The 14,740-nt window shown below is 42.8% G+C and overlaps 1 protein-coding gene across 2 annotated transcripts in view; it reads left to right on the plus strand.

The window, feature by feature from the left end:
* Nucleotides 1–10,236, plus strand: part of ITGA6 (integrin subunit alpha 6) — a 65,975-nt gene extending 55,739 nt beyond the window's left edge. Inside the window, exons 25-26 of one of the 2 annotated variants that reach the window (XM_083405852.1) lie at nucleotides 1,109–1,238; nucleotides 6,325–10,236. In XM_083405852.1, the coding sequence (XP_083261978.1) occupies nucleotides 1,109–1,216 (108 nt within the window). In that variant the 3' untranslated portion in view covers nucleotides 1,217–1,238; nucleotides 6,325–10,236. The remainder of the gene's footprint in view (nucleotides 1–1,108; nucleotides 1,239–6,324) is intronic. The other variant, XM_083405851.1, reaches the window with a different exon arrangement.
* The last annotated feature ends 4,504 nt before the right edge of the window (nucleotides 10,237–14,740 follow it).

The following is a 14,740-nucleotide window of genomic DNA, read 5'->3' on the forward strand; positions in this document are numbered from 1 at the left end:
CGCCCTGACCAAAGGCCTGGTGGAACAGCTCTGTCTTGCAGGCCCTGCGGAAAGATGTCAGGTCAAGATGATAAATCTTGAGTTTAGATTTGGATGCAACCAAGCCACGCCATGGCTTATTTCACCCCAGCATAGTAGAAGCAGAACTGGAGGAAGAACAACGCAGCCACAATCTTCTTCCCAAGAAACCCACAAATTTTCCTCATTCGTGCCAAGCTATGATTTGGTTTAGCTTTTTTCTGTATGAACTGGGCCAGTCTCTTTCATGATCTCGGTTCGCTTCAGATTCCTGTCCTTTGTAGATACGTAAAAATAGCCTAGCGTTATGTGTGAACCAGGTCACCATCTTGAGATGTTTTTCACATATCTACATCTAAACACGCTCTGTGTGTGTATGTGTACATGAATGTGCATCAAAGGATAATTGATAAGCTCACTACCTAATGGACCCAATCATTCTCTGTGTGAAGTGTTGTTGCCCAGGTGTATGGGGATTCAATATGTCACCCTTTTCACTACCTCAGTGTGCAGGACGATGTGCCAAAAACCTTACAGGAAGTGGGAGGTTCATGAACACCTCCCACAGTTCTTCCTCTCAGTGCTGTTCAGATTATTTGAGGTCAAGGTGTTGAGTTGCCCACACAAAAAATGGGACACAGAAATTCCATCAGAACCTTTTTATACATAGGCCCCCCAAAAAGGGGGGGGGGGCTTCACAGTCACTCCCTCTTTAAAACACCCGTTTGATTTCTCAGAAAAGTGACTCAGGTTTTGTTTTTTGCTAGAGAAAACGAACATTATGTGATTTCAACAGTGCCAGCCTCATGCACGGAGCATTTATATCCGGTTCCCCCTATTTTTTAAAATTAATGTTTGCCAGCCTGCTGATAATGTATAATGTATATAACTGAAGGGTGAAAACAGCAAGTGACAAAGCCAGCGATGGAAAAGTCCGACTGCAAGCAAATCAGCTTCAAAGGTTATTGTAGAACTGTGACATAATTGGATGGATATTTTACCATGCACATACATCTGGTTCACCTTTTTTTCCTTTTTTTTCTTTCCACATTAGTCCGTAACATTGACTAAATGCCTTGCTTCCTTATAGTGTGGTTTCTTCAAGAGAGATAAGAAAGATCATTATGATGCCAAATATCACAAGGCTGAAATCCATGCTCAGCCATCTGATAAAGAGAGGCTTACTTCTGATGCATAGTATTGATCTACTTCTGTAATTGGTAATTGATCAGTTTTTTGTTGAATTTGTTAGCTGCTGCGGGACATGCTTTTTGGTTGTGGTGGCTAATGACTGGAAGCTTGCTGCATCTGTTTCCATTAATTGCCGCGTTTTCAAAATATCAATTTGCGCTTGCTTATGTCGTTTATAACCGTCTCTCCCTCTCTCAATGCACGAAGACGCAAATCCTTTCGTCAATTATTTTTAACAGCTGTTTACTTGTGCGTTCTTCCTTGAAATTCTGAAGGCTTTCTGCCTAAGGATGGCAATCCAGCTTCTCAACATGTAGGCTCATGAGCCAGGTGACAGATTGTGCCCATGGAGCTATGTTATTCTGCTGTGGAAAAAAAGGAAATGTTCTAAGGAGTCCCCGGGCTCTGTTCTTCATTGAGAAGATGGGTTCTATCAGGAGCAAACTAGACATGACATTAAATGCATCTGCACGCTTCAATATGCAGATTGTAAAAAAATGGAATCATCTGGAAAGAAGAGGGGATGATAGATAGATTTATTACGGTCAAAGACCAGGCCACATAACACAGTAAAAACAGCGTTCATAAAGATAAAATATTCAATCAGAGCAGATTGCAGCAATAGCTCATGAGTTAAAACTGAGATATATACATACACCCGTACAACTGAGATTTGGGCTACCATAAAAATTGACCCTGAGGCCAGTGGTGTAGCGTGGGGGGTGCAGGGGGGGCCGGCCGCACCGGGCGCAACATCTGGGGGGGTGCGCTCGCACTCGCAGCTCTCTGCCCCTACCTGGCTCACTCACTCTCTCTCACTGCAGTGCTGGCTGTGCGAATCCGATCCGAGCCGCCGGGTCGCCACCCACTGTGGAGGGGAGGGTGCCAGGCGTGCGGTGTGGTGCGGAGAGAGAGAGGGGGACTATCTGGGGGAGGGACAGTGCAGCGGGGGGGGGGGGCAAATTACTTGCCTTGCCCCGGGTGCTGACAACCCACGCTATGCCACTGCCTGAGGCACCCCAAAGGGCGACTTCAGCATTTCCCTAGTAAGCTATTTTATTCTAGAGGATGATCTGTGCCTACAAATCTGGGCGCAGAATCTGGCTACCAGCCAGGTCGTCTTGTGATCTTTGCCTAGATCGGTGAGCCTCTTCAGCAAAGGATCAATGGTGCCTCTACGAATCTCAACATAAAAAGGACACCTAAAAATATATATGTTCGGGGCTTCCTATTTTCCCTAATGGAGAGGGGATGATAATTGTCAGGATCCCTCCGTTCTCCGAAGTTGTTGTTCACCTTGGGAGGAAATCCCTCGCTGTGATTCCTGCACCCACCCTGACCAAAGCAAATGTGAGCTCCAGAAGAGGAATTTTCCACAGCAAAGGAGGAATTAGTTAAATTACCCATCTCCACATGCTGCAATCCCAATAATGATCAGTCCTAGCCCTGTAGCTGATGCTATATATAATTTTTAATACCTTCACATTAAACTAAATGCAAAAGTTGAATGTCCTATATAGTTTGGCCCAGTGGCAAGCTTTCCCGAAGGCCACCTTGCCCAACCACAATGGATCTTTCTCTGCAATATGCAATAGAGGATTGGATGTGTCCTAGACTGAACTCTGGATCCACATGGACCTATGAGGATTTGACCTCCTGCCCCATGTTAATGCGTGTGGATCCTAGGACATGTCCGAGAATCCTCTGCAAGGGGCTGGGATTCTGTAGCTGCCTTAGAGGTAAACTGCTGTGGGAAGGGAAATTGTGGAGCCAAGCTGCCATTCATTGGCAAACAACGAGGAGCTAGGTAACTCCAGTTCGCTCACCTAGATATAGGAGCATTTTCAGATGTGAGGCTTGGACAGCCTTGGAACCTCCTGTGCTGTTTTGTTCGAATGTGAGTTGATAGCATGAGAGAGAAAGCATGAGAGACCTGAATAGAAATGAGCACCCATCCCAACTTTAGCTTTCCCACTGAAACATGAAGCAAGAAGCTCTAAGCCTGTGTGTGTGTGAAAATGGTTTTCTTCCACTGACTGCGGTGCAAGTTTTCATATAGGTAGTTAATGAAACTATCAGACGTGGTTCATTTAAACCTGCCTGTGGGTTCTTTCAACATGAAAAACAATCGTCACTATGGCATTAGCATTTTAAGGTTTTAATTCCCCAATCAATCACATAGTTAAAGCTGCAATCCTGTCCCTATTTACCTGGGAGAATGCTCTGCTGAACTGAGTGGGACTTTAATCTCAGTAGACATGTACAGTGGTACCTCGCAAGACGAAAAACTCGCAAGACGAAAAACTCGCAAGACGAAAGAGTTTTTCGTTTTTTGAGTTGCTTCGCAAGACGAATTTCCCTATGGGCTTGCTTCGCAAGATGAAAACATCTTGCAAGTTTATTTCCTTTTTTATTTCCTTTGATTTTCAATGCATTCCTATGGGAAACCGTGCTTCGCACGACGAAAAGTTCGCAAGACGAAAAAACTCGCAGAACGAATTAATTTCGTCTTGCAAGGCACCACTGTATACGATTGCGGTGTGTGTGTGTGTGTGTGTGCGCGCGCATGTGCATCTGGACTGTGGGCTGTGATTGCGGCCCACAACAAATAAATCAATGTGAGATTTGACATAGGCTTCAATATAGCACGAGCCATACCATATATAGATTGTAGGATTCTACATATGTTTTGCTCCTGCGCTCAGAAGTTCAATAGCTTTATTAACCACTAATGCATGCCGAAAGCCTTTATTGCTGGTACTGCTTTTTCTCGTAAAGGGCTGTTCTCAATTTGTCAATTTCTGTGGGAAGTTTATGGTAAATTTTGAACTTCTGTTTTCTATCCTTAAATATGCATTTCTCCTCTGAAGCTTGCCTTCTGCATGATGCCGTGTGCTGCTGCGAAACCTGAAGTCATATTTAAGTAAATATTATATTCTGCTTGCTGGATTGCCGGGACAACCACTTTGATCTTTAATGAGCAAAAGCATTACCTCTAAAAGAAGCTGAAATGAGTCATTTGTCAGACAAAACAAGCATTTATCTTAGGTTCTGAGTCTGTTGAACAATCTCAAGACTCAGGCACTGAGGTGAGGGGTGGCTCCAGAGGCCTATGAGCTCCTAATAATAATAATAATAATAATAATAATAATAATAATAATTTATTTATATCCCGCCCTCCCCAGCTGAAGCCAGGCTCAGAGCGGCTAACAACAATAAAATAATACAGTAATCTGGTGCCCATTTACCATGAGTGAAAAATCGGAGGAAAGATAATGCCTGTGGATGTTTGTGCTAATTCCCTGTATCCATTGGTGGTCTTCAGATCTCGTGAGATTTGCAGAAACCAATAAGAAGCACCATTAAGCAGAACATTCAACATGCTGAACAGTGAAATGCCAGCCCCAGCCAAGCTCAGCTTGAGAGACTAGAGAAAAAGGCCCTTCCTGCGTGGCATACACTCTCAAGACCGGCAGGTCCCGACGTTCCTGCAGGCATTTCTCATACGTAGGCGAGAGGAACCAGCAGGGCCTGTCATTAGAAAAATGGGACATCTCAAGGACATTGAGATCCCAGGGAAACTGGTGATGAGATTTACAGGCCCATGGGAGTAAACGAGTTAGGCTTCTGGCCTCCAGAGTGCATACCCTGTTTCCCTGAAAATAAGACCGTGTCATATATTAATTTTTGCTCCCAAAGATGCGCTAGGTCTTGTTTTCAGGGGATGTCTTATTTTTCCATGAAGAAGAATACGGTACACGTTGAACCAAAAAAAAACAAAAAGGAAATTTATTACCTGTACAGTGGTACCTCGGGTTAAGAACTTAACTCGTTCCAGACGTCCGTTCTTAACCTGAAACTGTTCTTAACATGAAGCACCACTTTAGCTAATAGGGCCTCCCGCTGCCGCCGCACTGCCCGAGCACGATTTCTGTTCTCATCCTGAAGTTCTTAACCCGAGGTACTATTTCTGGGTTAGCGGAGTCTGTAACCTGAAGCGTATGTAACCTGAAGCGTATGTAACCCGAGGTACCACTGTATACGGTACAATGCCTTATGGTAGCTTCGGGGGCCTACTGTCGTGTCTGGCGACTGCAAGTAAAAATCGGGCAGCTGGGGGCGAGAGTCATGATTCATACCAAGCTAGGAGGGAAGACACTGGGAAATAGCAAGACTGAATAGCCTCACTCTTCCACCGAGTTGGATGTGGCTTTGAGGCAGTCAAGTGGTGAGAGGGGTGCTTTCCACTTCTGGTTGCCCCAAGCCTTCTGTGAAGTGAGAAGGCCAATCGCTTCCCTCCCTCCCTCCCAAAGTTCTTTAGAAAAGTGGGGAGCCTTGCACAAGAGACGTTTTCACTGCTGGATGCCTTTCGACCTGGTCTTCATCCCCTTACTTCATCCCTTGTGAATCCTCAGTTTGTGTTAGAGCAGGCATAGGCTAACTCGGCCCTCCAGATGTTTTGGGACTACAACTCCCATCATCCCTAGCTAACAGGACCAGTGGTCAAGGATGATGGGAGTTGTAGTCCCAAAACATCTGGAGGGCCGAGTTTGCCTGTGCTAGAGAGTTGGGTTTTTGTTTTTTTTTGGGGGGGGGGAAGAGTTAGGTTTCTGCCTTTCTATCCAAACTGGCACAAAGTGAGGTGCCATTCCCGATTCTGCCCGCCTCGCCCCCAAGTTCTGATATGCAGAACTTGAAATCAATATTTTGCTCTGTTTGTTGCTTAAGAAATTCCTCACCACCACCAGAGACCATATTTGAGAGACCTTGGCTCTACAGGGAACTGTTTTCATAGTTTACTAATATAGGATTCTTAATCCAGAAGCCGCAAACTCACCTTTTTATCTTGACAACATACAGAGTATAACTATGTTGGCTCAACTTTTTTCTTTTTTTAAAAAAAGTATTATTTTTATAAGGTAGATTTGAGATTAATGGATTAATGGATTACCTGCTTGGATTGCGCTCTTTGCCGACTCCTGCTGCTGCTGCTGCTGCATTTGGGGTGCTGCATTTTGCCTGTTCTCTTTAAAGGAAGGCTTGTTGTCTGTGTTCTGCTGGCGCAAGGACGTAACCGCACATTTAACTCCTATCTTGGCTTTCCTTCCCCTACAGTGTGGGTTCTTCCAGCGTTCCAGGTACGATGACAGCGTCCCACGCTACCACGCTGTAAGAATTCGGAAAGAGGAGAGGCAGATCAAAGAAGGAAAAACTAAAGAGAATTATGCAAAAAAACAGTGGATCACGAAATGGGATGAAAACGAAAGTTATTCCCAGGGATCACCCCTGAACTGAAGGCTCGTTTAAAATAAAAAAAAAAGTGTATTTGATTCACATGATGGAAGGATGGAAGTCCTATGTAGAGAAACAGCTGCCTTAAAAAAAAATATTGTTACTTCTATACGAAAGCATTTTTTTGTTTTGCAGACCTAACTTTGAAGACTGCTTAAACCAATCTACATGCCTTATCTAAAATGTCCAATGTTCAAAAGCCATTTCAGTTTTAATCGAAATTATCAGGCAGGAAAGGAGGAGGGGAGAGAGTCTGTAGAGGGAAAATAATCTCAGGCTGCTCTGTCTGGAATGGTTGAGCCAATTGTGTGGGAGAGGCAATTGTCCAAGAGCTAAATAGAAATGAAGTAACCTGAGATATGTGGCTTATTTGAACTCTCCTGCGAGAATTTGAAGTGTGCATTAGTTCGAACTGCATGTCCGGTCCTGTCTCAACCTGGCTAACCTTCTTGCCCTGTTTTTCTTGCATACCTGAGCAGCTAACCTATGAAAGATACTATGATCATTTCCCTAAACATGGGTGCTCTTTAACATTTCAGTTCATTGGTCTTTTGTTATTTAAATCTGTGTCTCGGTGGAAGGGGATATTGCCTTGCATGGAATGCAATGTCACTTTTTTGTGTGAGGAGAGTCCAGCCACACAACACTACACAGACACATATACGGTATGAGACTTGAGTGTGACAGAGAGGCATTGCCTAGCTCTCCCATTTGTGGTTGCAACTTCCCAGTGGTAGCAAGCCAAGCATTAACTTTGGAACATGCTTTTATATTTCCTGGTTTTTAGGGGCACCCCAGCCCCCCAAAAAACCTGGAAGATACTCTCCCTTACTCTCATGCATATGGAAGCTGGTTGTAAGTATTCACTTGCGAGAGGCACTCTGCAAATGGTCGCAAGTTTATTCCTTCCCATTTCTAGGATTAAGCCATGGCACTGAAAATAGGTTGTAAACTTTGATGGGAGTCTGCTAAAATCAAACCTTTCACTTTGCCCATGTAAAGTAACGGGTTCTTTCATTTTGGGGGGAATGTATGGCTTGGATTTTGAAAGGCTTTTTTTGTTTTGTTCTGCTGGGAGGGGAAAACCAACCCGCATGCAACAGAAGTAAACGTTTCCTGACATTTTGTCAAGCTTTCGTACATTTGGTTGGTTGATGGGTTTATTTTTTTGTTTCTGCCAATACATGTGTATGTGTTCTTGTAAAAAAAGAAGTATGCATTCAAGAACCGGTGCAAATTGGTGTGGCTAAATTTCTAAAGGAGAGGTGAAGCTTAGCTTTGTCTGGAAGTCATATTCACACGGAAGCCATTCCTTCTGTCTATGAATATATGCGAATAGGGAATGTTTCTCAGTAGTGAGAGCATGGCGCTTTGCATGCGTTTAAATAGGGTTGCCATATTGCCCAAAGCTGGTTTTTTTTTAAAAAAAAGCCCTACTTGCCATATGTCCAGGTTCTCTCCCCCCCCCCCCCCCCCGGATTTATTTTGCCACTTAAGGAAAAATCCACCCTGACTCCATTTTGCAACCCAATTCCCACATGTGTCCAGGAAAACCTGGACATATGGCAGCCCTAATTTAAAGGCACTCCTTCCTTTAACTGCTGTACTGATCCTACTGTGGCAAAGGGAGGGGAGTTTTAAAATTACTGCCCTGCCACCCGAAAAATCACCACCCACCAACATGCATAGCGGCTTTGACATGTGTACGTCAGGTAATTTTGAAATCTCCCAACAGTGCAATTGTATACACGTCTACTCAGGAGCAGGTTGTTGAGTTCCATGGGTCTTACTCCTAAATAAGCATCTATACGATTGCACCCTAAATCTGCTAATTCCTTGTCCTTGCAGCCATGGTAGCCAGCATTATCTTAAAATGTGCAATAGGCCATGTTTCAGTCATGCTTTTTAAAGATCAGTTTGTGTGCCCCTGTTGCTCACACCAAATATACACAGGTTTGTTTTTCAAAGCTTGAATATTGGTTGTACTTTTTGTATATACTGTAAGTCATTCCTATATATTTATTTTTACCATAAATCTTTGTCTTTGACTAACTGTTAAGCCAAAGATTCTTTTTTTTAATGAACTTTAAATATAGTTAGCAATAGTGCGTAAGAGTTCAGGGTTTAAGGCCGAACATTTTCCACCAGATGTGCCAATTCTTAAACCTTTGGATACCAACGACTAAAACATTCTTGTAAAATCCTTCTTTATACATATTTCTGATTGTGTAATAGAGGAAGTATTGTATCTTCTGAATAATTTGTGCACTAATGCATACCTGCAGATGTTTTATCTATAGAAGTTTTATATGACTAACTTATGTGGCAAGTGTTCCATGGGGGGGGGGACACGAGGGGGGAGGTTTTCTAGCTCTGTATTGCAACAAGATCAACTACTGCAAATGTTATCGCACTTGAAACAAAGGATAAGCTACGAATAAATTTAACCATGGATCTTCACTGGTCCAATTTAAGACTACTGACTAAATACCTAAATTTTGATTTTAAGAATAGTTCCATACAGTTTGATACTTGTGATTGTAACCAAGGTATTTGCTGTTGGTTTTTTTAAGCTACATCTCTATATATTAAAAAAGCCCTCATTGGTACTGATTAAGCAAGGATCATAAATGTGCCGTAACATTTACTATATGTGAAATGTCAACAGAAGCTTTAGTATGTGCAGATAGTTTGAGATTGGGTGAAAACTATGCAAACCTTTAAATATCTATCATCAGGAACCAGACTCTATATGCCTTACAGTTACACTACAAAAATAAATAAATAAAAATAAATCACTAGCTGCTGGTGATTATTGGCCTTTCCAAGGCTGTCAAGTTCAACTTCTTTCATTCCACCTTGATCTGGGATCATTCAGTCAGCAGAGTTTGAGACCCATGTTGGGCAAAAGATTGCAGTGTGGTGTAGTGGTTAAGAGTGGTAGACTCGTAATCTGGTGAACCGGGTTCGATTCCCTGCTCCTCCACATGCAGCTGCTGGGTGACCTTGGGCTAGTCACACTTTTCTGAAGTCTCTCAGCCTCACTCACCTCACAGAGTGTTTGTTGTCAGGGAGGAAGGGAAAGGAGAATGTTAGCCGCTTTGAGACTCCTTCGGGTGGTGATAAAGCGGGATATCAAATCCAAACTCCTCTTCTTCTTCTTCTTCTTCTTCTTCTTCTTGCACCGTTGCAGGGAGTTGGGCAAAATGACCCTTGTGGTCTATTTTCCAGCTCAAGGCTTCATAGAATCATAGTCTTCAGACCAACCAAAAAGAAAAAAAACTCTGACCATGCAGTTTATATAAAAAAAGTATTTTTTCTTCCAAAAAGCCTTTTTAAAAAATATTTAAACTTATTATTGCCAAACCTCATTTACCAACTCCGGTGCCTCGCAACGCATTCCACCAAATACTGCACTTCTTAAATCATTATTGTTCAGGATCCCACAGCTATGGGCTTTGAAACTTGAAAAGGCAGAACTTTAAAACACTACTGCATCTTCTCATTTTAAAAAAATAATAATTAATTCTGGTGCCTTGTCAAAAAAGGGGGGGCAAATCCATAGGCAATGCTAAATTAGGGCTGGTCTTTATTATAAAGTGTCATCTCAAGTCACGTCACTGGTATATATATTCATTTTATACATTGTCGCTAACATCAAATGTTAAATCACGGCTAAAAATCACCTGTGGATATTTGTATAAAAAGTGTGAAATAAATTTTGTATGAAAAGCTCTTTCTGTGATGGTGTATTGTATACAACTTATACATTTTTTATTTCTGCAAACATGTAACCCATATTAAGTCTGGTTAGGGCCACTCCATACAGTATACAGCAGAAAACACAAAATCAAAACAGCTAAATTAAAAAAACAAAACAAAACACTTGAGATTCAAATTATAAAATGCTTGGCATAGCAAAAGCTATGCTGTTCTCTAACCAGGGTATTTATGATTGTAGAGGCAAATCAAGAAAACCTATTAGTTTCAGACTCGGATTTAAACCGATTCCACCACTAAAACAATCTAAAGGTAATTCCTCCAATGGAGGATGAGATTCAGGAATCCTTACTATACTATAGAAAACTATACCTTTCCTGTATTAGATATAATTCAATTTATAGATTATATAATTTAGGCTGCAATCCTGTTCAGACTTACTTGGGAGTAGGTCCCATTGAACATACTTGCTCTTGAGTAACAATGAACAGGATTTTCACTGTCAGCAATTCTTAACAAAACATACAGAATTGTCACAAAAAAAGGATGTTGGACGCATGAGTTACTATGTTATACAACGTGCTATACAATCAAAATAGAATAAGGGGCCAGGCCAAGATAATTACACCAACAAATTTTCTAAAGTGTTTAAAGTACAGTTTATTCCCAGATTAACTTTTATAATTTTCATACTGTATAGAAAGGAAGACATTTCCAGTATGCTCAGGGAAACATCACAAATTATACTATGACCCTAGAAAGAAATAAGTGGGGATGCGCAGTGTTGAATGTGGACCACAAAATACTACCCTCAGTATTAGCAGAACGATTAAAACCATGGACGTTTTTACACACAAAGATCAGTTAAATGTTTAAAACAACCATCAGCTGAGAGAAAATGAGGGAAATTAGTTTTGTTTCTTTGGCTGATCGACAGTAGGCTGTTGATGCAGAAAAGGCTTTTAATACAGCAGAGAGGCATTTTATGAGGGAAGTTTTTGAGGTAACACTGCATGGGACCAGTTCTGAGAGCCTGGGTAGATTACATAGGGCCACTTTGCTTAGGACTCTGAAAAATGCTAAATTTCACAACTCGGGGGCGGGGAGGGAGATAAGGTAAGGTTGCCCATTTTCTCATTGGAAGGAAGTCTTAGCAAATTTAGCCTCAACATAAATAATGCAATGGATGAACATTGCCAAAAAATTGTGTGAAATCAAACACTTTGGGAAAAGATAGAATGAATAATTCAGGGAATAAAGGTAAAGGGGTAAAGGGACCCCTGACCATTAGGTCCAGTCGTGACCGACTGGGGTTGTAGTGCTTATTGGCTGAGGGAGCTTCCGGGTCATGTGGCCAGCATGACTAAGCCGCTTCTGGTGAACCAGAGCAGCGCATGGAAACGCCGTTTACCTTTGCGCCAGAGCAGTACCTATTTATCTACTTGCACTGGCATGCTTTCGAACTGCTAGGTTGGCAGGAGCAGGGACCGAGCAACGGGAACTCACCCAGTCGCAGGGATTTGAACCGCCGACCATCTGATCAGCAAGTCCTAGGCTCTGTGGTTTAACTCACAGCGCCACCCGCATCCCAGTTCAGGGAATACTTTGTGACTATTTCACCAGAATCAACAAGCTTGATTATTAAATATTTTCAGGAATGCAGCAAATAAGGACAATAAGGGGTGGGAGGGCAGGAACAACGCTTTGCAAAAAATACTTTTTTGGAAATTGTTGTCGGGGGAGGGGGGAGCCTGGTATTTGATGGTCATGTCAGAACTGACACAAATTTAAAAGCACAGGCAAGTCATGGAGCTCTGAAGAATACCTTGGGATTAAAAAATACACCCATGTATTTTGGAATTATAAATATCCTCAGGAACATGCCTGACTGGAAATCCTGCCAGTGTTGGCTGATTATTTCCAAAAGCCCTTGTTTATACTTATGATCTATTCATTTATAATTTGCAGGGATTTCCTGTATTTAGAACTCGGTCATTTCAATTCAACTTCTAAACATTGCTTTTGTATTTTCTTTTGTACATTTCTGTTTTCTTACAAGTAAAATGTTTTTTTAAGTCCTGCTAAAAAAAAAAGGACCCTCCTTACACAGTTTCAATGGAACATATTTTTTTTGTTAAGACAGGCATGGCTGGGCTGTTAGACACAGCGCTATTAAGGGCCCCTCATTTTCAAAGAATTGTGTTTAGGATTACGAAACTTAATCCTATACATGTACATGTGAAAAAGGACTGTAGTTTCACTAACGACAGATCAGGTCGCATGTTGTCATTATACCATTGCATTTGGGAGTTGCAGCCGGTTACGCAGCTATGCATAATGTACTTATTAAATTAGCATGAATAAAAAAACAAACAGATTTTACACGTCCACAATAGAGGAAGCAATTCTGTCACGCTGATTCCACATTTGACAGTTCAGGCAGGTCTCATCAGCAACCAATAAATGGAAGTGGTGTTTGAGAATTAGCAGCCACTACCAAAGGGAGGAACCAACACACAGATACATGAAAATGGTAAAGGTAAAGGTAAAGGTACCCCTGCCCGTACGGGCCAGTCTTGACAGACTCTAGGGTTGTGCGCCCATCTCACTTAAGAGGCTGGGGGCCAGCGCTGTCCGAAGACACTTCCGGGTCACGTGGCCAGTGTGACATCGCTGCTCTGGCGAGCCAGCGCAGCACACGGAACACCGTTTACCTTCCCGCTGGTAAGCGGTCCCTATTTATCTACTTGCACCCGGGAGTGCTTTCGAACTGCTAGGTTGGCAGGCGCTGGGACTGAACAACGGGAGCGCACCCCGCCGCGGGGATTCGAACCGCCGACCTTTCGATCGGCAAGCCCTAGGCGCTGAGGCTTTTACCCACAGCGCCACCCGCGTCCCCATGAAAATGGTAGTTATGCAGTAAGGTGGGGGTCTATTGCACTGCAGAAAACTAAGGCCTTTTCACAGAATGTGTATATATCGGCTATGTAGTACAGTGTAGCGGATGGGGGGGGGGGAGTACTCAGTAAAACATGCATTATGCTTACTAATAACTAAGATACTGACCAGGTTGGGAAAGTAATCAAAAAAGCAGACTTCAATGGAATAAACTATCCTGAAAGAATAGTCCCTACTACTCAAAATGAATCTTACAATACAATCCTACTCTGCTGAGAAGCGACGTCTAGCGAGAAGTAAATCCAACTGGACTTGCTCTCCGATCTGTATAGGGTTGCATCTTTAATAATGTGCTATAGATTCCAGTTCAAACCGCTGCAACGGGGTGAGCTCCCATTGCTCTGTCCCAGCTTCTGCCAACCTAGCCGTTCGAAAGCATGCCAGTGCAAGTAGATAAATAGGTACTGCTGCGGCGGGAAGGTAAACGGTGTTTCTGTGCGCTCTGGTTTTTGTCACGGTGTCCCGTTGTGCCAGAAGCAGTTTAGTCATGCTGGCCACATGACCCGGAAATCTGTCTGTGGACAAACGCCAGCTCCCTTGGCCTGAAAGTGAGATGAGCGCCGCAACCCCATAGTCGCCTTTGACTGCACTTAACCGTCCAGGGGCCGTTTACCTTTTTTTTTTACCTTATAGATTCCAATCCTGTCTGCCAGAACCGATTGCTCTAATTAGCATGGTCAAGTCCAAAAGACAAGGCTCCCACAACTGTAATAGTGTAAAAAGGGCAGTATCTTCTATATTTTCTTTTGCATTGCCTTTTATGTAACTGAAAACCATTCATTAGCACTGTTCTGTTTTGCACCTGGTCTCCCGGCTCCTAACAGTCCTCACAGTTCTCTTTTTAATCATGATCGTAAGCATGTTTATGCAGCAGTCCCAATGAATTCAGTGGGCCTTACTCTGTAGTAAGTACAGTGGTACCTCGGGTTAAGAACTTAATTTGTTCTGGAGGTCCGTTCTTAACCTGAAACTGTTCTTAACCTGAAGCACCACTTTAGCTAATGGGGCCTCCCGCTGCTGCCAGCGCGTGATTTCTGTTCTCATCCTGAAGCAAAGTTCTTAACCCAAGGTACTATTTCTGGGTTAGCCGAGTCTGTAACCTGAAGCATATGTAACCTGAAGCATATGTAACCCGAGGTACCACTGTATACACATAAATACGCCCTAATATAGGCCCGTCTTGAGCAGAACCTCCCAGAACAGCAGCCAAAAGCTGTTTTCATGCGGTAACTGGGTGTGTGAGAGTCTATGATGCTATCGCCCACCCCCACGACTGACACATCTTTAAATAGCTGTAGGCCAACAACAAATGGGAAAGTTTAAGCTTTTTAAAAAATAAAAAATAAATGCAATGGTGAGAAAAAACCTTATTCATGATTTTTAGCAGACAGAAAAAGGGTGCGGGAATTTCTGTTCTCCCCTGGCAGTGTGTAACAACATACTGTAATCCTATGCATGTTTATTTGGAAGTCCTACTATATCGTTAGGGGATGCGGGTGGCGCTGTGGGTAAAACCTCAGCGCCTAGGGCTTGCCGATCGAAAGGTCGGCGGTTCGAATCC

The sequence above is a fragment of the Podarcis tiliguerta genome (assembly GCF_965153285.1).
Source record: "Podarcis tiliguerta genome assembly, chromosome: 1".
In the NCBI taxonomy this organism is placed as follows: domain Eukaryota; kingdom Metazoa; phylum Chordata; class Lepidosauria; order Squamata; family Lacertidae; genus Podarcis; species Podarcis tiliguerta.